The sequence below is a fragment of the Drosophila subobscura genome, chromosome J (assembly GCF_008121235.1).
Source record: "Drosophila subobscura isolate 14011-0131.10 chromosome J, UCBerk_Dsub_1.0, whole genome shotgun sequence".
Taxonomy (NCBI): Eukaryota; Metazoa; Arthropoda; class Insecta; order Diptera; family Drosophilidae; genus Drosophila; species Drosophila subobscura.
Window position 1 is genome coordinate 22,831,725 of NC_048532.1, and position 20,711 is coordinate 22,852,435.

The 20,711-nt window shown below is 49.3% G+C and overlaps 6 protein-coding genes across 15 annotated transcripts in view; 5 read left to right on the top strand and 1 right to left on the bottom strand.

The window, feature by feature from the left end:
- LOC117894032 (tyrosine-protein kinase Abl) overlaps positions 1 to 13,038 on the top strand; it is a 41,037-nt gene extending 27,999 nt beyond the window's left edge. Inside the window, exons 2-10 of one of the 9 annotated variants that reach the window (XM_034800880.1) lie at positions 3,317 to 3,373; positions 4,915 to 5,440; positions 5,503 to 5,918; positions 5,988 to 6,574; positions 7,019 to 7,358; positions 7,426 to 7,546; positions 7,610 to 7,995; positions 8,945 to 10,616; positions 11,947 to 13,038. In XM_034800880.1, the coding sequence (XP_034656771.1) occupies positions 3,317 to 3,373; positions 4,915 to 5,440; positions 5,503 to 5,918; positions 5,988 to 6,574; positions 7,019 to 7,358; positions 7,426 to 7,546; positions 7,610 to 7,995; positions 8,945 to 10,616; positions 11,947 to 12,007 (4,166 nt within the window). In that variant the 3' untranslated portion in view covers positions 12,008 to 13,038. Of the gene's footprint in view, positions 1 to 3,316; positions 3,374 to 4,914; positions 5,441 to 5,502; positions 5,919 to 5,987; positions 6,575 to 7,018; positions 7,359 to 7,425; positions 7,547 to 7,609; positions 7,996 to 8,944 lie in introns of all 9 variants that reach the window. The other 8 variants (XM_034800876.1, XM_034800878.1, XM_034800871.1 and 5 more) reach the window with 8 other exon arrangements.
- Positions 13,039 to 13,741: 703 nt separating this feature from the next.
- On the top strand, positions 13,742 to 15,948 carry LOC117894037 (protein Mo25). The gene has a single exon (XM_034800884.1). The coding sequence runs from the start codon at positions 14,052 to 14,054 to the stop codon at positions 15,069 to 15,071; it is 1,020 nt and encodes a 339-aa protein (XP_034656775.1). The 5' UTR covers positions 13,742 to 14,051; the 3' UTR covers positions 15,072 to 15,948.
- Positions 15,949 to 16,131: 183 nt separating this feature from the next.
- LOC117894041 (protein anon-73B1) lies at positions 16,132 to 16,798 on the bottom strand. Its single transcript, XM_034800890.1, has one exon. It carries the CDS (start codon positions 16,712 to 16,714, stop codon positions 16,454 to 16,456), a length of 261 nt encoding a protein of 86 aa, XP_034656781.1. The 5' UTR covers positions 16,715 to 16,798; the 3' UTR covers positions 16,132 to 16,453.
- Positions 16,799 to 16,859: 61 nt separating this feature from the next.
- On the top strand, positions 16,860 to 18,391 carry LOC117894036 (prostaglandin E synthase 2). Its single transcript, XM_034800883.1, has 3 exons — positions 16,860 to 17,694; positions 17,753 to 18,159; positions 18,228 to 18,391. The coding sequence occupies exons 1-3, from the start codon at positions 16,931 to 16,933 to the stop codon at positions 18,317 to 18,319; spliced, it is 1,263 nt and encodes a 420-aa protein (XP_034656774.1). The 5' UTR covers positions 16,860 to 16,930; the 3' UTR covers positions 18,320 to 18,391.
- Positions 18,392 to 18,463: 72 nt separating this feature from the next.
- Positions 18,464 to 19,426, top strand: LOC117894040 (proteasome subunit beta type-1). The gene is made up of 2 exons (XM_034800889.1): positions 18,464 to 18,648; positions 18,712 to 19,426. The coding sequence occupies exons 1-2, from the start codon at positions 18,560 to 18,562 to the stop codon at positions 19,328 to 19,330; spliced, it is 708 nt and encodes a 235-aa protein (XP_034656780.1). The 5' UTR covers positions 18,464 to 18,559; the 3' UTR covers positions 19,331 to 19,426.
- A 177-nt stretch (positions 19,427 to 19,603) lies between these two features.
- On the top strand, positions 19,604 to 20,711 carry LOC117894039 (ADP-ribose pyrophosphatase, mitochondrial). 2 transcript variants are annotated; one of them, XM_034800887.1, is made up of 3 exons: positions 19,604 to 19,678; positions 19,745 to 20,175; positions 20,242 to 20,711. In XM_034800887.1, exons 1-3 carry the CDS (start codon positions 19,658 to 19,660, stop codon positions 20,654 to 20,656), a joined length of 867 nt encoding a protein of 288 aa, XP_034656778.1. In that variant the 5' UTR covers positions 19,604 to 19,657; the 3' UTR covers positions 20,657 to 20,711. The 2 variants fall into 2 exon arrangements, with proteins under 2 accessions (XP_034656778.1, XP_034656777.1); XM_034800886.1 differs by having other exon boundaries at positions 19,615 to 20,175.

Genomic DNA, 20,711 nt, shown 5'->3' on the forward strand with positions numbered 1-20,711 from the left:
GCTACTTGATTTCCTTTAACTTCTTTCGTGGCATATGCTGGCTTCCAGCAGATGGAGTGCAGGGTGGAGATCGTCTGCTGCGTCATATGTCACGGCAACGTCACACTGGGTTGCACGTATCCAGGGTACATTGGATAGATGGTAAGGCAGTGCAGTCACCCATTTCTCTCTCTCGATCTCTTGCCTTACCTTTCATTTCTTGTACCCTGCATATACCCTTATCCTTTGCTCGTGCTACTGGGGCCCAAGACTAGCCTTGAGGTGCGGTGCGGGGGAATCCTTAGAAAAGTGGTAAAATTGCCAGCGGCTCTTTGTCCGACGACTCGACCGACCAAGGGTGGATTTTTCTCATTTTCGCCGGAACGCGAACACCTCACCACACCCCTCCACACTCACACACACACCTCAACCCCGTGGCTTGTCCTTTGCCTTTACAAAACTTTTCTTTTGTTTTCGCATCTTCTCTCTCTCTCTCTCTCTGGTTCTCTCTCTTTCTTTCGCTGTGTAGTTTTTTCGCACAACATTTTTTCGCACTTTGTGCCGCTGCCAAGGGGAGGAACTTGATCTCCGAACCAAACCTTGGGGTGGTCCCCGTCCCTGCCTCGCTGTTTGTGCACCTTTTGTCGTCTATGCAAATTCCCAACCCACAAGAACATAAATTCTTTAACAATTTCCTCCATCGTTTCGACTACTACGACTTTATGGTTTGTTGTTTTTTGCGCCTGTCAGTTGCACCAGTTGCGTGGCCTGTCGAGTTCTCTAGCGATTGGTTGGGGGAGATAATAATATAATAATATGTACAAGGGAAAACTAAAGTTCCTAGATAGCCATATGATGTCTCTTAAGATGTGCAAGTGGGTGGAAAGATAAGCTCAGAGGACGCAGCTTGTCAAGTCCTCAAAGAGGATATTACACGATGTCAGCCATCACGAACTAGCAAAGTATTCCCCGAAGTCAAGCCCCCAAAGGCTTGCTTTCTTCTCTTGTTTGTAGGTTAATTTCTTAATAATTTCCAAACTAGTTTTCCCCGTTGATGCTGATGGATGGATTTTGGTGCTCCAGTTGCTCGTTGGGGTCATCTATTTTTGGCCCTAATCGGCTTCTTGTCGGCTTAATGATCTCAAGTTCCGTTCAGAGTTCCGCTTCACAAATTATTGGATCGTTAAAGGTGAACTAAAATGCAGTCGTATACGTGAGGGTTCCCTGTATGTATTGGAGGTGCTGTGTGTGTGTGTGAGAATATAATAAAATTGAAAAGTTCTCGTTGAAATCAAATCCCCCAAGAGAATCTCTTGCGGGTCGCTTGTCCCTTCCATCGGTGCAACGGAAGCCAGAGAAATGACTAATTAAATTTACACCGTAAAAGTTTATTACTGTTGACTGGCCACGCCCCCTGCGCCATGCCCTGCCCGGCCCTGCCCTGCCCTGTCTGCCAACGAGCAACGTCTGGGCAAAAGGCCAAAGGCAAAATGTGAATGAAATCCGACAAGTAAAAGGGGAGCAGAAGGGTAACAGCAGAGACGTAGAAGAAGAGCCTGTAGACCAAGGTGTGTTCCCGAAGAGGTGAAGCAGTGCAGCTATGAGCGAATGCAGTGCCTAACGTTATATTTGATGTGCCCTGCCAAAAGACGTAAGCGGAGGACAACTGTAAATCCCGTTTCAGGGCATGACACGAAAGCCCTTGAAGTGGTAGAAGAAGAAGAGCGAGAACTAAAAAGAGAAACGTGCATAAATGCAAAAAGCTACAAATTGAACAAAAAAATCAAACACACAGAAGCATAAAACAGAAAACAGAAAACAAATGCATGAATGAACTGCGAGTGGAATGACTGAATGAACAGAATGGCAAGCGGCGAAATAAATAAAAGTTCGCCACGAAATGCAACGGCAATAAATCACACACACTCGCACATTGACGAAGATGATGACGGCTAGTCAGGGGATTGAAGAGCCCGAGTAGCTATTAAATGGCAGCCACATCAAGTCGGACACAAGGACAACCCAAATCAAAAGCATCAGCAACAAAGAACAGAGAGCGCCTCAGCAGCACCGCATACTTGTGGGGGTGGGAGGGAGATCAATAGTGCTTGAGTGTGGTGAAATTGGCAAATAAGCCACTGTTTGGAGCCAAGGTTACAGTTGAGTGAGAGGTGGAGAGAGAGATACTATTTTTATATCTTTAGATATTTTACACAAGTATTAGTCATGTTTAGACATTACATTAATGGAAGATTACACTCCTGCTGCAGCTCGTGCCGCTGCTCTCTCGTTCAGCCAGTGCTTAAATCGATACTCATCTTTTATGTGAGAGAGCGCGCGCGAGAGAGAGAGAGAGAGATGAGTGTCTGCTGCGTAGCCAGATTTTAATCTATGCTTGCTCAACACACTTACCGTGAAGTCTGATGCCTTAAGTGGGTGTATGCTGTGTGTGTGTGTGTGTGTGACGTGCTTCCATTCTGCCTCCTCCCCCACACTCCCCCTTCCACTCTTCATCTTCTCTCAGGCGCATTGCTTGCTCCAAATTCCTGCTAATAACCTGCATAAGTAGCCGCTAGATGGCGGATGTGCATGGCTTAAGACGGATTCCGATTTTCCCCCTTTCTTCTCTAGCATCTCTCTCGCTCCCTCTTCCTCTCGCTTTGTGGAATTTTTGTGACTTTAAAGTTCATTGGACCCATTCTAGCGGAAAGCTTACATATAAGCTCTTTTAGAGTGGGGAAATATTTCTCTGCGTCTGCTTCTTCCTCGTTTTTGTCAAATGTCTACGGGGGCGTGGCATCCCATAGAGATTTACAGTCCCCCACTCCCCATGAATATACTCCATCATTTCTCACATACTTTTCATCACTGTCTTCCCTGTCTCTCTCTCTCTATGAGAAATTACAGCATTAAATGTTGTTTTTCTTGCGGGTAATGAGAGTATTACTCTTCCTCTTGTTCGGGCCGAGACACTAATTGGCCTTTCTGCGGTTTCGACGGCTTTCAAGCTCCCGCCTGTGCCTGTCACCATCCAGGCAACTGTAAATAGATCCCTCGCTCTCTCTCTCTCTATCTTCGTATATATAGTTTACCCTACCCTTCCCCCCCATCCGTATCTAGAGTTATTCTCCTGTACATAGTAAATGTAATTTGATTTAATTTGTTGTTTTGCTTTTTCCCATTTATTTATTTATTTTCGGAGTCGCTTGAGCAATCATCAAACGTATTTGCCTCATCTTTGCATCCACGCAGATCCGATACCGCAGATCACGATCCACGATCCACATTCCGATCTCTCTCACACACTCTCTGTTTTCTGTTTCTTCTGTTTCTGCAGGTGGTACGAAGCACAGCTCTTTTCGCGGCCATCCAGGCAAATATCACATGAATTTAGGTAACAACAACAAACACATAATACCAACAAATAAACATAAACAATACACAACACAGAATTCAGTCCCCCCACATGTACACCAAGTTGTGTCGTTCTCGATAATTAAATGGGAGCCGATGGGTTCTTGAACCATGATTGGATGGATTTTCAGTGGGTAATTCATGATGGTTTTGGGTAGGGAAGCAATGCCTCACTTGAGAATCTGCTTGAAAATGATTCACTGATAAATATTACGAGTATAAAAATCGATAAACAAAATAATAAATAAACTCTTGTTTGAGAACTCGCATCAATATGATGATATTTTAACCCCAATTAACAGAATTCGTTCCCAAAGAGTATTTACTCATGATAATACAAATAAAAGTAGCATTTAATCGTCCTACAGACACTCGAAACACTCCCCAGATAATCATAGATAAATGCTGTTACATGATCTTGGAATCTATGGAAACAATTATGCAATGTAGAATCTCTGACTCAAATGTTTAATTGCCCGTTGATTGCCACTGAGTCAATGCCGAAGTATGGAACATATTTTCCACGAATACTACTACTAGACCCCGTGAGTCATGGCCCAAAACACAACACACGCACACACACACACACATATGTAAATGTGGATCTTTAAACTTGCAATGGGACAATGGGTTTTATGGTCTAATCTCCCATTCATATCCACAGACAGAGAGCGTGATAGAGGGAGGAGAGTGGGAGTCCCGACCACAGACCACCATTGGAGCACCGAACATTTCCGCTCTGATCTCTGGGGTCTGACAGATCCCCTCTCCCCCCGTGCACGTGCACCCCAACCTACCTACTTATGCTCATAGTATTTGCCATTAATATTTCCTGTCTCGCGCGCATAAATTAACGAATGTGTGATGTGTGCTGTGTGTTGTGTGGTTTTGGGGAACCCTTCTCAAAATATGCGAGAATACATTTCATTATGATTTGGCAGAGCTCTCAGCTCTCTGCTCTCTCTGAAGAGTGGCTTCCACTTCCACTTTGATTCCCACTTGAGTGTGGAAATGCTCTCGTCATATAAATTTCAACAAAAATGCAGAGAGAAATCTACCCAACGGAATGGAATCAACGGAAGTGTTTGCTTTGGTCAAACGCTCAACAAAAGCGGGGGAAAAAATGTAAATTTTGTTCAATTATTTCAATGGTGCAGACAGCCAGACAGGGGGTTGCAGCCATCGTGCTACCCTGTACTCGCATTTCATCAAAGAGAAATGCATTCCAAAGATACACAGCCAGGGGGCTGGGATACTGGATGCCCAAGTGTAAACAAAGATTGTGTGGGAGCTGGAAGAACCTTCCCACAAGTGCGACGGACTCCACGATTTGTGTAATTTTATGCATAATTTATGTTCTCAATGGAACAAAGAGAGTCGCGTGGAGTGTGGTTGGGGCACCCGCATTCCTGGCGATAGAAACGGGTTTAACTCTCCACCAATCCACCGATCGATGGTTCACTCAACTCATCACTGATTCTCTCTCTTTCTCCTTCTCTTCCTCTCTCTCTCGCTTTGTAGAAGCTTTGCTGCAGTCGCGTCCATTACCTCACATTCCGGCTGGGAGCACGGCCGCCTCCCTGCTGGCCGATGCAGCGGAATTGCAGTGCAGCGACTCTGGACTGCAGTGCTCCTCCCTGGGGGGACACAGTTCGGCGACATCGGTGTTCGAGTCAACGCATCGCTGGACCTCCAAGGAGAATCTGCTGGAACCAGGCCCGGAGGAGGATGATCCGCAGCTGTTTGTGGCACTGTACGACTTCCAGGCGGGCGGCGAGAACCAGCTGAGCCTCAAGAAGGGCGAACAGGTGCGCATTCTCAGCTACAACAAGTCCGGGGAGTGGTGCGAGGCCCACTCGGACTCTGGCAACGTCGGTTGGGTGCCCTCCAACTACGTGACGCCATTGAATTCGCTGGAGAAGCACTCGTGGTACCACGGACCCATCTCCCGCAATGCCGCCGAGTATCTCCTCAGTTCGGGCATCAACGGCAGCTTCCTGGTGCGCGAGAGCGAGAGTTCTCCGGGCCAAAGGAGCATCAGTCTGAGGTGCGTGAGATCGATCTGTAGCCTCCATTCCATTCCTTCTATTAACTTCTCTCCCCTTGCAGGTACGAGGGTCGCGTCTATCACTACCGCATCTCGGAGGATCCCGATGGCAAGGTGTTCGTCACGCAGGAGGCGAAATTCAACACGCTGGCGGAGCTGGTGCACCATCACAGCGTGCCCCATGAGGGGCATGGCCTGATTACGCCGCTGCTCTATCCGGCGCCCAAGCAGAACAAGCCCACGGTCTTCCCGTTGAGTCCGGAGCCCGATGAGTGGGAGATTTGTCGCACGGACATCATGATGAAGCACAAGCTCGGCGGCGGCCAGTACGGCGAGGTGTACGAGGCCGTGTGGAAGCGCTACGGCAACACGGTGGCCGTCAAGACCCTCAAGGAGGACACCATGGCCCTCAAGGACTTCCTCGAAGAGGCGGCCATCATGAAGGAGATGAAGCATCCGAATCTGGTGCAGCTCATCGGTGAGTGTCACAAACGAACACAAACACATTCGAATTTCCATTGAGTGGTGCTCTGTCTCTCTGTTCCAGGTGTGTGCACGCGGGAGCCTCCGTTCTACATCATCACCGAGTTCATGTCGCACGGCAACCTGTTGGACTTTCTGCGCTCCGCTGGCCGCGAGACCCTCGACGCTGTGGCTCTGCTCTACATGGCCACGCAGATAGCGTCGGGGATGAGCTACCTGGAGTCGCGCAACTACATCCATCGCGATCTGGCGGCCAGAAACTGCCTCGTGGGCGACAACAAGCTGGTGAAGGTGGCGGACTTTGGGCTGGCGCGACTGATGCGCGACGACACGTACACGGCGCACGCGGGCGCCAAGTTCCCGATCAAGTGGACGGCGCCCGAGGGACTGGCGTACAACAAGTTCAGCACCAAGTCGGATGTGTGGGCCTTCGGGGTGCTGCTGTGGGAGATAGCCACGTACGGGATGTCCCCCTACCCGGGCATCGATCTGACCGATGTGTATCACAAGCTAGAGAAGGGCTATCGCATGGAGCGGCCGCCCGGCTGTCCGCCCGAGGTGTACGATCTGATGCGCCAGTGCTGGCAGTGGGATGCCGCCGATCGGCCCACGTTCAAGAGCATACACCATGCGCTGGAGCATATGTTTCAGGTGGGTGACGTCGAGGTGTGGGATGATGAATATGCAGATGATGATGATTATGAAGATGAAGACGAGGACGAGGACGAGAACGAGAACGAGAACGAGAACGAGGAAGAAGACGAAGACGAAGAGGATGATGAAGAAGAAGTTGACTACGATGGCGACGATGACGATGATCATCCGAGGCGACACAGGAGCCGCCACCGCCGCCGCTGCCACAACAACGTGGTAACGACGACGACGACGACGCAGACGCAGACGAGACACCCTAGGGGCCATCATCATCATCTGAGGGATGGCATTGTGGACGTTGAGCTTTGATCGCAATGCGAGGCCACGACCCTCCACGATTCTCCTCGTCGCTCTCCGCATCGTCAGCAGGCAACAATCAAAAGTAGTGATAGCAATAATGACCCACACGGTGCACATCTCTCCTTCTCCGCTCCTCCGCAGGAATCGTCCATCACCGAAGCGGTCGAGAAACAGCTAAACGCCAGCAGCAGCAGCAGCTCCCACAACAATCCCAGCAGCAGCAGCGGCGGCGGCAACACCACCACATCGGGCATCGGCATCGGTATCGGCATCGGTATCAGTGGCACGCAGTCGGCCGCCAGCGGTGCCTCCTCATCGGCCTCGCTCAGCCTCACCCCACAAATGGGGAAGAAGGGTCTGCCAGCGGCCTCCTCCCAGTGCCAGTCGTCGTCTTCCCTAACGCCAAATGCCCATCAGCAGCAGCAGCAGCAGCAGCAGCAGCACGATCCGCAGCAGCAGCTGGCCAGTACACCCATGTCAGGTGAGTGCAGAAGAGTCGCGAGTGTGTGGCATCATTTAATCTGGTTCTGTCTTGTTGGGGCTTCCAGAAACCGGCTCCACTTCCACCAAGCTGAGCACCTTCTCCAGCCAGGGCAAGGGCAATGTACAGATGCGACGCACCACCAATAAGCAGGGAAAACAGGCGCCGGCACCACCCAAGCGGACCAGGTACGAGCTGGCACTCACAGAAAGTATTCGTTTAACCCTTTCCTCTCCCTCTCTCTTTTGCAGTCTGCTGTCGAGCAGTCGCGACTCGACATATCGCGAGGAGGATCCAATCAGCGCCAGTGGTGGCAGTCAGCGGTGCAACTTCATTGATGACCTCAATACGAATGGTATAACAAATACGAGCACCAAATCAGTGCATAGAAACTGCAGCTCTTTCAGCCAGACCCTCAGTAGAAATTTCAAGACCCAAATTCCAACACCCCACCAACAACAACAACAACAACACACACCACAACATCAACAACAACAACAACAACCAATACGTACAGCACACGTACAGCCGCCAGTGGCAGTGCCACTGCCACCACAGAAACAACAACAACCGCAACAGTATTCCATTAAGAAATCGTCCTCCTGCAGTAGTTTCCTTTACGACATCCTATTTCGAGGTATTATTTGGTCACAGCGGAGACACCCAACCTCCCAAATTGACCTTCTTCCTTTCCAAATTGTAATGTTTGTTTTTTATCGGTTGTTGTGTTTTTATTTTGTTGTATTTTTTTTATTTATTTTTAATGGATCATCGTTTGTATTGGCTTGATTATTATTTCTTATTTTCGTTTCTTTGTTTGTTATTTTTTTATGGCTTCCACATGGAATGCACCCATTATGTTATTATTATTATTTATTATTTATGTATTCCATGTGGATATACTTTCGATGTGCCCACCACATGTGCAATTTATTTTTTAATTGTTTTTTTTTAACTCCATTCCATGTGGAACTCATTTGGTTTTCCTTTCTTGATTTTTTTTTAATTTTATTGCATTTTTCATTATGAATTGAATTCTATACTGTTTTTTTTTTGTTGTTATGTCAAATTTAATTTTGAATTAATTTTTAATTTGTTTATTTTTTATATCTTCTAAATGTTAACCCGTTTTTCGTATGCTTTATTTGTACATCTGTTTCGAGAACGTCTTTCAATTGTTAAAGGAAGTTCATTTGGTGCTTGTTTTTAGTGTTTCTTTGTTAGTTAATATTCAGTTTTAATAGGTGACATTATGGCTCCTTTGATCCCGAACGGGTAATGGCTTCGAGGAGCAGCATAGAGAGACTTCTCCAAGGATTTCTTTGTACTTCATTTTGTTGTTTCGTTTATTTCGTTTTGTTTTTGGTGTTTTTACCCCGCTTGAGACAACACACACACACATACACCACACACATACACACACATGAAAGAATCAGCCGACTTTGCTCGAGATTAACCCATCCGTAATACCACCCGTAATATCCATACGAACCATACTACCCCGCATCCAGCACACGGCACGAGCATTCGTTTGACCCAAAAACTAATCGCGGGAACTAATCTTCACGTTGTTGTCTCTCTCGCAGGTCTGGCGCGGGACATTAGCAGCCTCACGCAACGCTACGACTCGGAAACGGATCCGGCAGCAGATCCCGACACGGATGCCACTGGCGACAGTCTGGAGCCGTCGCAGGCCGTCACGCCGAACAAGATGCAGCACTCGCTGCACGGCGGCATCGGCATTGGACCCAGGTCCTCGCAGCAGCACAGCTCCTTCAAGCGGCCGACGCCGGTGATGGGCAACCGGGGCCTGGAGACGCGTCAGAGCAAGCGTTCCCAGCACCATCCCTCGGTCGGCCCCCCGGCAGCACCCAGGGATCAAATGCAGCAGCCACTGCTCAACGGCAGCCCTGCCCTGGCCGCTCATCCCATCACTGTGGGCGCCCTGGAGGTGATGAATGTGAAGCGCGTGGTGAATCGATACGGCACCCTGCCGAAGGGGGCACGGATTGGGGCATTCCTCGACAGCCTCGAGGACAGTGGAGGCGAGGCCAGTCCCTCGCCAACGCCCTCGCCTGCGGCCAACGGGCATGCCACTCCGCCGGCCAGGCTCAATGCCAGTCCCAAGGCGCCCTCGCCGGCCAGCCTGGCCACTCCGCCGCCCCAGCAGATGATCCGAAGCAACTCCTCCGGAGGCGTGACCATGCAGAACAATGCGGCGGCCAGCCTGAACAAGCTGCAGCGGCACCGCACCACCACCGAGGGCACCATGATGACGTTCTCCTCGTTCCGTGCCGCTGGCTCCAGCAGTTCCCCGAAGAGAAGTGGCGTGCCCCAGCTGCCAGTGCCCCAACCGGCTCTGGCCAATCTGGAGTTTCCGCCACCGCCGCTGGACCTGCCGCCGCCACCCGAGGAGTTCGAGCCGGGTCCCCCGCCGCCGCCACCAGCGCCCGAGAGTGCCGTCCAGGCCATCCAGCAGCATCTGCATGCCCAGCACTCGAACAACAACGTCTGCACCGCCAGCAGCATCGGCAACAGCAACAGCAACAACAACAACAACGACAGCAGCACCCACGATGTGAGCAACACGGCCCCGAGCGTCGAGGAGGCCAGCTCTCGGTTCGGAGTCTCGCTGCGCAAGCGTGAGCCGTCGACGGACTCGTGCAGCTCCCTGGGCACCCCGCCGGATGCTGCACCCGAGAAGAGCCTCAATCTGAAGGAGAAGCTGATTACGGAGATCAAGGCGGCGGGCGGCAAGGAGTCCCCGGTGAGCCCACACCTGGCCAACGGATCGGCAGTGTCGGCAATGCCCGTGGATCCCGTCTCCCAGCTGGTCACCGAGCTGGCAGAGAGCATGAATCTGCCCAAGCAAAAGATGACAAATGGCAATGGCACTGCGGGAGTGGGAGGGGGAGTGGCAGTAGCTCCTCCAGCTGGATTCAAGGCACAGCTGAAGAAGGTGGAGCCCAAGAAGATGGCTGCGCCCGTAGCCAAGGCCGAGCCCACATCCAACATCATCATTGACTTTAAGGCACATCTGCGGCGAGTGGACAAGGCGGAGCAGCAGGAGAAGCCGCCAGTTGGCACCACACAGCAGCAGGCGGTGGCAAATAATGCCAATGGCACGGGCACTGGCACCCTGAATCGCAAGGATGACAATAAGAAGTTCTCCCACGCACAGGCCATGCAAAAGACTGAAATCAAAATCGATGTAACCAACTCCAACGTGGAGATGGAGACGGGAGCGGGAGCGGGCGACAGCAGCGGCGGGGAACTCGGCAAGCGACGAAGCACAGGTAGTATTAATAGCTTAAAGAAACTGTGGGAGCAGCAGCCACAGGGCCAGGCTCAGGCTCAGGCACAGGCACAGCAACAGCAAACCCCTGACTATGCCAGTAGTGCGATCATCCAGCAGCCGTCACTTAATGGCGGCTCTTCCACATCCACCACATCCCAGCTATCGCCCAAATACGGGCTCAAAGCATCAATCCCCATGGCCAAGCCAGGCAATAGGCCACCGCCGGCAGCCCCACCACCACCGCCCCCCACCAACAGCACGACCACCACCACCACAGGCACAGCTACAGCTGCAGCTACAGCCACAGCCATTGCCATGAGGGTGCAGCCACAGCCAATAAAAACCTCTCATTCCACGCAACTCTTCACAGATGACGCCAGCGAGGAGCAGCAAGAGGGAGGACTCGGACTCGGACTCGGACTGGGAGGCAGCCACACAGCACCAGAGAATATGACACAGTCGCTCTACGTCCAGAACGAGCTGCAGGGCAGCAAGCACTCGCACTCGCAATCGCAATTGCAGGCACAGCCACAGAAGCCCGCTGTGCCGCATAAGCCCACCAAGCTGACCATCTACGCGACGCCCATAGCCAAGCTGGCGACGGAGAACGGCGCCAGCACGGGCAACTCCACGCAGATATCGAGGGAGAGCATCCTGGAGCTGGTGGGCCTGCTGGATGGCTCGCTCAAGCATCCCGTGAACGCCATCTCCGCATCGCAGTGGCTACAGCTGAGCGACAAGCTCAACATTCTGCAGAATTCGTGCGTCATCTTTGCCGAGAACGAGTCAATGCCGCCGCACTCGAAGTTCCACTTCCGGGAGCTGGTGACCCGCGTGGAGACGCAGTCGCAGCACCTGCGCTCCGCCGGCAGCAAGAACATGCAGGACAACGAGCGCCTGCTCCTGGAGGTGGGACAGTCGCTCAAGCAGATCTCCAATGCGCTGAATAGGTAAATGATAAGAACGGGGATGGATGCGCATGCGCACGAGCAGCAGCCGGGCGTCTGGCTGGATGCCGAGGGCAACTTTATCAAGCGAAAGTGACACGGGACACGACACTGGAGAGAATAGAAGAAGAAAAAACAAACGAAAGAACGAACGAACGAACGAACCATCCAAAACATCCATCCCCAAATCCCGGGAGCCAACAACGAGAACACATTTGGCTCGCAACAACGAAGCGGAAGAGAGCAGGAAACGAATCGAAGCTTCAAGCCCAGCGAAGAAGAGCATAAATTAGAGCAAGTTGATGGACAAACAAAAGGACAACTACAGCATTAGCAGTAGCATCAGCAGCAGCAGCAGCAGCAGGAGGAGGAGCATCAACAGCATCAGTATCAACTATAACTAAAAAGCGGTGAGGAGAGGAGAGGAGAGGAATGAAACCTATGTAGTAGTAGTAGCAGTAGCCTCTATAACATATATACACATATATTATCTATATGTACATCTAGTCAGATCTGTGCAGAAAGCTTCGAGGAAAACAGAACAAGAATCGAGACAAATGAGTTGCAAAGCAAATTTCTGTAATGGGGATCTCTGAGCCCCCCTTAAGCGGAGATCCCCGCTTTTAATTGTAAAGTATATTTCGTTTCCCAAACAGAAGATAACCCAAATCCTTCCCTAATCAACCGAATACCCCAATCTCCTCTGCCACGCCCCAGCAAACCCCGAACGTATAGACACGTGTATTCTCGCTTCGTTTGTTTTAATCGTACATATATAGCGTATATAGAAAGACACAAGACATGGCTTAAAGGAAATGGAAAGAAGGGAAAAACAAATATTCATAGAATATCTCAATAAATTTAGTAATTATACACGAAACGCAATGCATATACATATACACAAAATTATACACTAAATAATATATATATACTAGTCGTAAAATGTTTTATTATACCTATACATATATTATAAACTATATACTATACATACTTCTACAAGATAAAGATATTATATATAATAATAATTAGTGACTCTTCCCCCAAGTAAAGTGAAGGAGAGTCGAAACTCCTTTCGGAATGTGTAGGGTGTCCGTGTGTCTTGTCCCATTTACATAAATACATATGCATACATATTTATCTATGATCATGATCTATGTGTGTACGTGTACTCGTACTTGCACACGCAGTAGCCAAGCCCAAAGATATTATTATTAGCGGATACAAGAAAAAGAGCGATACGACTCGTACTACTCACATTGATACGTTTAGCAATGGCAAAGACTCAATTGATTTATGTTTAATCTATGTTTCGAGTGCAAAGAGAATGCTTTTATCATACACATTACACATTACACATACTACAATACCATAAACAATTGTAATTATTTAACTGATATTTTCAAGGATTTTAAACAGCAATTTTATACGTAAAGAGGAAAAACCACACAAATAAAATTCATTTCCAAATACACACACACATCGGGAAAGAGATATCGAAGAGATAGGGGGCGGCAGTCTAGCCTATATACCCATAAACAAAGTTGATATAATTATACACATATATGGATGTGCATATAATACTTTGCCTTTCTTTAATCCCACAAATATCTGTCTGTCTAGCGACAACAACCAGAAAGCTGATAAGGCCCCAAAATATGCGTACACACACAAATACATCAATATATTTCTGTAACTTCTATGATACACCCCAAGCGCTTGAAATGCGCAACAGATATTAATATCTAACAAGAAAACGGATCAAAAACAAAGTACTTCAATGAGAAATAAAAATGATATTTAAAAATGTATTTAAACTTTCATACTAGCGGGTGATTCAGTGCTGTGAAACGGTGCTGGCGTTTTCCAGCACCGTATCTGTTTCCCACTCCACGTCGCACTCCTTGCCACTTTCTTAGAGATGCGACTTTTGTATCGATGACGGACATGTACCTTGTTGTGCTAGCACACCTTGTGAAAGTCATGTAGGAGTTCCGTACAATTTCTTTTGTGGCCCTCTTTTGGAAATCTAAATGATCATTTAAATCACTGTCATGCCCACTTGAGACAATGGAATCTACTTTTTGGAAAAGTTTCATCGAAAAAGCCTACATATGAAATATATCGATAGATCGATATACATTCAACAAATCCTACTCGGCAAGAGGAAAAAGACGAAATTAATATATAATAATAGAATATTATACCGTGATAATATTGCCAAGCGATCTTATTTGTGTCTTCAGCATCAGCAATTGGGCAACGAAAGCCACGACCTCAAAGGTACGACAGCAAACGAAAGCAAGAGCAAGCCAGCCAGCCAACCAGCGCAGCAACAACAACAACAGCAGCAGAAAGTCAGTCAGCAGCCACCACAGAAGATACGAGACCGACCGAGACCGAGTCAGCCAGCCCGAAAAAGAGCCCAAGACAGCAGCAGCAGCAAGCATAATGCCACTCTTCGGGAAGTCACAGAAGTCGCCAGTGGAGCTGGTCAAGTCGCTGAAGGAGGCAATCAATGCCTTGGAGTCGGGCGACCGAAAAGTGGAGAAGGCGCAGGAGGACTGCAGCAAGAATCTGGTGTCCATCAAGAATATGCTATACGGCAGCAGCGACACAGAGCCGCCAGCGGACTACGTGGTCGCGCAGCTGTCGCAGGAGCTGTACAACAGCAATCTGTTGCTGCTGCTCATACAGAACCTGCACAGGATCGACTTCGAGGGCAAGAAGCATGTGGCGCTGATATTCAACAATGTGCTGCGGAGACAGATTGGCACCCGGTCGCCCACAGTGGAGTACATCTGCACGAAACCGGAGATCCTGTTCACACTGATGGGCGGCTACGAGGATGCGCACCCAGAGATTGCCCTGAATTCGGGCACCATGCTGCGGGAGTGCGCCCGCTACGAGGCCCTGGCCAAGATCATGCTCCACTCGGACGAGTTCTTCAAGTTCTTCCGGTATGTGGAGGTGTCCACCTTCGATATCGCCTCCGATGCCTTTTCCACCTTCAAGGAGCTCCTCACGCGCCACAAGCTGCTGTGCGCGGAGTTCCTGGACGCCAACTACGACAAGTTCTTCTCGGCGCACTACCAGCGGCTGCTCAACTCGGAGAACTATGTGACACGGCGCCAGAGCCTGAAGCTGCTGGGCGAGCTGCTGCTGGACCGGCACAACTTCACCGTGATGACGCGGTACATTTCCGAGCCGGAGAACCTCAAGCTGATGATGAACATGCTGAAGGAGAAGTCGCGCAACATCCAGTTCGAGGCGTTTCACGTCTTCAAGGTGTTCGTGGCGAATCCGAACAAGCCGAAGCCGATCCTGGACATCCTGCTGCGAAACCAAACGAAACTGGTCGACTTCCTAACCAATTTCCACACGGACCGATCCGAGGACGAGCAGTTTAACGACGAGAAGGCCTATCTGATCAAGCAGATAAAGGAGCTGAAACCGCTGCCCGAGGCCTAGTTGACCATCGATGGATGGTCAATGTCGGCGCCTGGGGCAAACGAACCGTAACGAGAACGAGATCAAGAACAGGAACATCATCTGGGCCATCGATGGTGGGTCAGTCAGAAAGCCAGCCAGCCAGCCAGCAGGAAGGAAGGAAGGAGAAAAAGGTTTTGTGTGTGGGTTAAAGCAAATATATATTATATATACTATACTATATTTTGTGACGATGAGACAGACGATGACTACACTTGTGAGTAACTAAACAATAATTTAGACACCAACCACAATGATAATGATAAAACATAACGATAAAGCTAAACAAAACAAAACACAAAAAACAATGAGTAAGAGTAAATAGCGTAAAGAGAAGTAATAATGTTGCGAATTTAACATATAAATACATTAAACACACGACCCCGAACCGAACCGCACCGAACCCCGGCACGGCCCGGCGCTCTCCACAACGGCCACGGCCACACCTCTCGCATCGCCCCGCCTCCTCGCCTCGGCTCACCTCAATCCAGCTTTTATGTTGTTCATTCTTTCTTTCTTTTCTGTCTTTTTTTTGTCCACGTTCCACACGAAGTGATTCGATTCGAGAGTGTGTGCGGTTCGTTGTTGTTTTTCCAGTTAAGAGTCGTCGGATTGGAGTGGATTGGATTTGATTCCTCATCGTTTGCTTTTCTTTTCCCCTCTAGACTTATTTTCCTATTCCCCTATTCAAAATAGTTGTATTTGAAATTTAAGCGTTTTTTAAAAACAAACCAACACGCCCCCACCCTGCCCACTGTCCCTTGCCCTCCTGCCACCAGCCTCCTGCCTGACTGAGGAAGTCAATGAAGATTCGAAATGAGTTTTGACCTAAAAATGTAATTCCACGCAAAATTCATGATGAAAAGAAACTAAATACTAAATACCGCGTAATAATAATAATTCATAGTGATAATTGTTTGTGCATCCTTTGGCATAGACTGCATAGAGAAGAGAGAGTGGGAGCCACACAACACACCACAGAACACACATACATACACACATATGTACACACATTACTACAAAGGGAAGTAAAACAACAACATTGCGAGCAACATAATAAATATACGATTATTATAATTTATATTATTCCCAAAATTAAAGAGCCAAAACTAAAAGAGAAATACAATTAGTCATATTCTTCGCCAGGCTTGTTGGGCAATGGGTGGGGTGGGGGTGTTAGTGATTTCTTTTCCCCGCCCCGCCCTGAGTCATGTGCAGAGTTGCCAGGGCGGCAGATCGATCAAGGGCTGGGCAGCTACACATTTCACAGAAATGACGTTTATTTTAGTTTATACTTAGAATAGATTTAGTTACGCTAACTAGGGCTACATAGAATATGTACTATGAGATATGCGATTCCTGACCTAGCGCCGCTTTTTCTTCTCCAGCTTGCGGATCTTGTGTAGGCGTGCCCTCACCGGCTCACTCTCCCTCTCCGCTTCATTGGTCTCCACCGTCTCCTCGCCGGCCATCAGCACAGCGGCCGAAATGCATACGAACTGGAATATGGCTCCCACATAGAGTCCATACCGTATCAGTATACTGAACAAGTCCTCCTCCCCATATTTATCTAGGGAAGCGGCGGCTGCTGCACCCGTAACAATACTCTCCACAGATGCCGACATTTCGAATTTCACAGAAATTGCAAAAAACAATAGAACAATAGTTTGGGTTTTTCAAGATTTTTTTAATTGTTTGTATTGAGTAGGGATGGGCAACTGGAATATATCGATGTATCGCATCCCGCACTCATTCTAGTCTCGGCAGCCGAATACTTATCGCCAATTTTTGCATAATATATAATAGATTTTATTAGTAATAGGGCAAAACAAAGTATAATTATGTCATGTTTTCGGCTGGCAACTGCCACAGCCCTAGCGGCTACACGTCCACTGTCGGTGAGCAGCAGGACCTCGCGATTTTTGTGCAATAGAGCGCATAAGGAATTTGCATTGGCCCGCCGGCCCTTTAGCCAAACAACATCACCACCTGGCAATGGCGTGAAGAAGTCCCCCAATGGAACATTCAAGCTGGCGCTGTTCGGAGCTGTTCTGGGCGCGGTCACGGGATCAGTCTACACAGTGTATTCGCGGTGGACTGATATCGACTCCCACAAGGAGCACGAGCACACGCCGCCCAAGCGTGTGGAGAACATGCCGGCGGGCGTACGGATAACCAAACGTTATGTGAACCCCAAGGACACCTCCGGGCTGGACATTGTGTTGTTCCAGTTCCAGACATGTCCGTTCTGCTGTAAGGTTCGGGCCTACTTGGACTACATGGGCGTTTCGTACTCGGTTGTCGAGGTGGATGCTGTACTCAGGCAGGATATCAGATGGTCGGTGCTGAAGAAAGTCCCCATGGTGCTCTTGCGGCAACGGGATGGGGATGGTCAATACGTCCAAATGGTTGACTCCAGTGCCATTATATCGCTGATAGCTACGTATCTGCACGACAAGCGCACCGATATCCTCGAGCTGGCGGAATTCTACCCACACATTTCCTTCTTTGACGACGAGAGCAAGAAAAAGACGGACATCTTGAACAAGTACTTCGTCATGTATCAGGATCGTGCACCCAAGAGTGTAACCAAGGAAACGGAGGAGTAAGCGCAAGGGAATTTCACATTCCCAGAGTGTCCTCATTCAATTGTGTCCTTGCAGAACTGAACGCAAATGGAGGAGCTGGGCGGACGACCACTTGGTGCATCTCATATCACCAAACTGTTACCAGAGCATGGGAGAGTCGCTGGAGACATTTGAGTGGTTCTCAAAGGCGGGCGAGTGGGATGTGCATTTTCCGAAGTGGGAGCGAAATCTGATGGTTTATTGCGGGGCCGTAGCCATGTGGGGGATTGCCAAGATGCTGAAACGTCGTCATGCTCTCACCGATGACGTCCGATCTCACATGTACGATGCCCTGGACAAGTGGACCACCGAGCTGAAGAAGCGAAACACAAAGTTCATGGGCGGAAAGCAGCCTAGTCTGGCGGATCTCTCAGTCTTCGGTGTCCTGAGCAGTATGGAGGGATGCCAGACATTCAAAGACTGCCTCCAGAACACAAGCATTGGTAAATTGTTAATTTGTTTTCATAGAAAAGCAAGACTAAAAAGATTTCTTTCCTCTGTGTTTTTGCAGGCAAATGGTTTTATGACGTCAAGGAGATTGTTGAAAAGAACCGAGGACAACTGCACAGAGAACGCATTGAGGGTGTCGTGTTAGCTGCTTAGAACGAACAGTTGCATACATTTACCCAAAGATTGTTATACACGAATAAAATATTAATTCTTTTTTGAAACAATCGATAGCCAAAAATTCGCAACATGTCAACTCTAATATCGCCAAGCTATCGATAGCATGTATTTGACAGCTGAATATCGATTGACACTTTGTGGAGAACGCCGCTCGAAACTTGCAAATCATTCGTACGTCTTTTTTACTTCGGAAAATAAGAAATAAAATCTGAAATTATGAGCAGCCTAGGCTTTGAGCAATTCCCAGACTACCAGGTCCCTGGGGTGTCGCATGCCGACTTTTCACCATACGAGTCTAATGGCGGGTGAGTTTCACATAAAATGCAAAGTTCATTGGTGTCCGGCTAACGTTGGGTTTCGCCTTGCAGCTCCATTGTCGCCATCGCTGGCGAGGACTTTGTGGTCATTGCCGCCGACACACGTCTGAGCAGCGGCTACAACATTCACACGCGCACACAGAGCAAGTTGTTCCCTCTGTCGAACAAGACGGTGCTGGCCTCCACGGGCTGCTGGTGCGACACCCTCTCGCTGACTGGCCTGATGAAGGTGCGCATGCAGAGCTACGAGCACACACACTTGAAGACCATGACCACCGATGCCGTTGCCCAGATGCTCTCCATCACCATGTACAACCGTCGCTTCTTCCCCTACTATGTGTCGAACATTTTGGCTGGCATTGACAAGGACGGCAAGGGAGTCGTCTTCTCCTACGATCCCATTGGGCATTGTGAGCGCGCCACTTACCGTGCTGGCGGCACAGCGGGCTCGTTGCTGCAGCCCGTGCTGGACAACCAGATTGGCTACAAGAACATGAATCTGAATGGCGAGGAACCCCCAGTGCTAACCAAGGAGCGTGCAGTGGCCGTTGCCTCGGACACCTTCATCTCGGCCGCGGAGCGCGACATCTACACTGGCGACTCTGTGCTGATCAATATAATCACCGCGGATGGCATTGAGACCAAGGAGTTGCAGCTGCGCCAGGACTAGATCAGTGAACACTTCTAAAACAAACGGTCAGGGGCATTTCAACAGAAATTTTTGTAACATCCAGATACATAAAATAATAATAAAATGGATCTTTAAGATTTTGGCTTGGCCTAACGAGCACTTTGATGATAGTTTTAGCATTTTGCAAAAAGTGCTATAAATCCACACAAAGTTGAATTAATTGTTCTACATGGCCACTACACAGGGTTGCAATTTCACAGAGACACCTGGAAGTGCAATGTGCCGGCTAACACACACACACATGCACATGTATGTATGTATAAACATTTTAATGCAGTTTTTGTTGTTTGATTGTTGAGCTGTTCAATGAGAAATTTGAAATTCGTGGTGCTGTTGCTTCTCCCCATCCTCCTGTCCTCTGTTCTCATCTCATCCAAGTCCCCTCCCGTGCAGATGATGGCCGCTCTGGTGAAGCCGGGAGTCTTCCGGCATGTGACATGCCTCAACAATATGTACCCTCGCAGTGGCGTCCTTCGTTTCCCAGTTGCCGAGGAGCAGGTATTTTGGTCGGAGCCATATGCCGAATACTGCCCGCCCTCGTATACAGCTCCACATATTGGCGGACAGGTGTGGGCCGATGCGCCGTTGCCAAGTGAAACGTTCCAGCCGAAATGGAACCACAACGATGGCCAGGTGAATCGTGAGTCCTTCCATGGTGCCTACGCAATAAAGGACGGCCTGCCGCGCAATCCAATCGGACGCACAGGTCTCAGCGGTCGAGGTTCGTTGGGCAGGTGGGGTCCCAATCATGCGGCCGATCCCATTGTCACCCGCTGGAAGCGCAACTCGAATGGAGAGATCGTGGCCAATGCAGCCACAGGCAAGTGAGTGAATGTTCCACCTGGCCTTTGATGGATTTGAAAGGGTTTCATTCTACTTCATTCAACCAGGAACATCCTGCAGATGGTGGCCATTCAGCGTTCCGACAACAGGCTGTGGGCCATTCCGGGTGGCATGGTGGATCCCGGGGAGAACGTGAGCGCCACACTCAAGCGAGAGTTCACCGAGGAGGCTCTCAACTTCACCGACAACGCCAACATGGTGGAGAAATTCTTCACGGAAGGTGGTGTCCATATCTACAGCGGCTACGTGGACGACTTCCGGAACACCGACAATGCCTGGATGGAGACAACGGCTCTGAACTTCCACGACGAGGACGGCAGCCAGGTGGGACAGCTGAAGCTGGTGGCCGGCGACGATGCTGCCAACGTACGATGGACCGATGTGGACAGCAGTCTCAAGCTGCACGCCAATCATGCAGACATTGTCAGGGAAGTGGCCATCAAGCGGGATGCGCACTGGTAGAAAGCAGTAGAAGAATACTCAACGATCGGAATATGAATAAAATATTGCCAGACTA

Bases quoted from the DNA above. Each gene is read 5' to 3' on its own strand.
- LOC117894037 (XM_034800884.1), top strand. From the start codon at position 14,052: ATGCCACTCTTCGGGAAGTCACAGAAGTCGCCAGTGGAGCTGGTCAAG.
- LOC117894041 (XM_034800890.1), bottom strand. From the start codon at position 16,714: ATGTCGGCATCTGTGGAGAGTATTGTTACGGGTGCAGCAGCCGCCGCT.
- LOC117894036 (XM_034800883.1), top strand. From the start codon at position 16,931: ATGTCATGTTTTCGGCTGGCAACTGCCACAGCCCTAGCGGCTACACGT. The intron at 17,695-17,752 runs GTAAGCGCAAGG...GTGTCCTTGCAG, and splicing joins GTAACCAAGGAAACGGAGGA to AACTGAACGCAAATGGAGGA. The intron at 18,160-18,227 runs GTAAATTGTTAA...GTGTTTTTGCAG, and splicing joins CCTCCAGAACACAAGCATTG to GCAAATGGTTTTATGACGTC.
- LOC117894040 (XM_034800889.1), top strand. From the start codon at position 18,560: ATGAGCAGCCTAGGCTTTGAGCAATTCCCAGACTACCAGGTCCCTGGG. The intron at 18,649-18,711 runs GTGAGTTTCACA...TTCGCCTTGCAG, and splicing joins CCATACGAGTCTAATGGCGG to CTCCATTGTCGCCATCGCTG.
- LOC117894039 (XM_034800886.1), top strand. From the start codon at position 19,658: ATGAGAAATTTGAAATTCGTGGTGCTGTTGCTTCTCCCCATCCTCCTG. The intron at 20,176-20,241 runs GTGAGTGAATGT...TCATTCAACCAG, and splicing joins GCCAATGCAGCCACAGGCAA to GAACATCCTGCAGATGGTGG.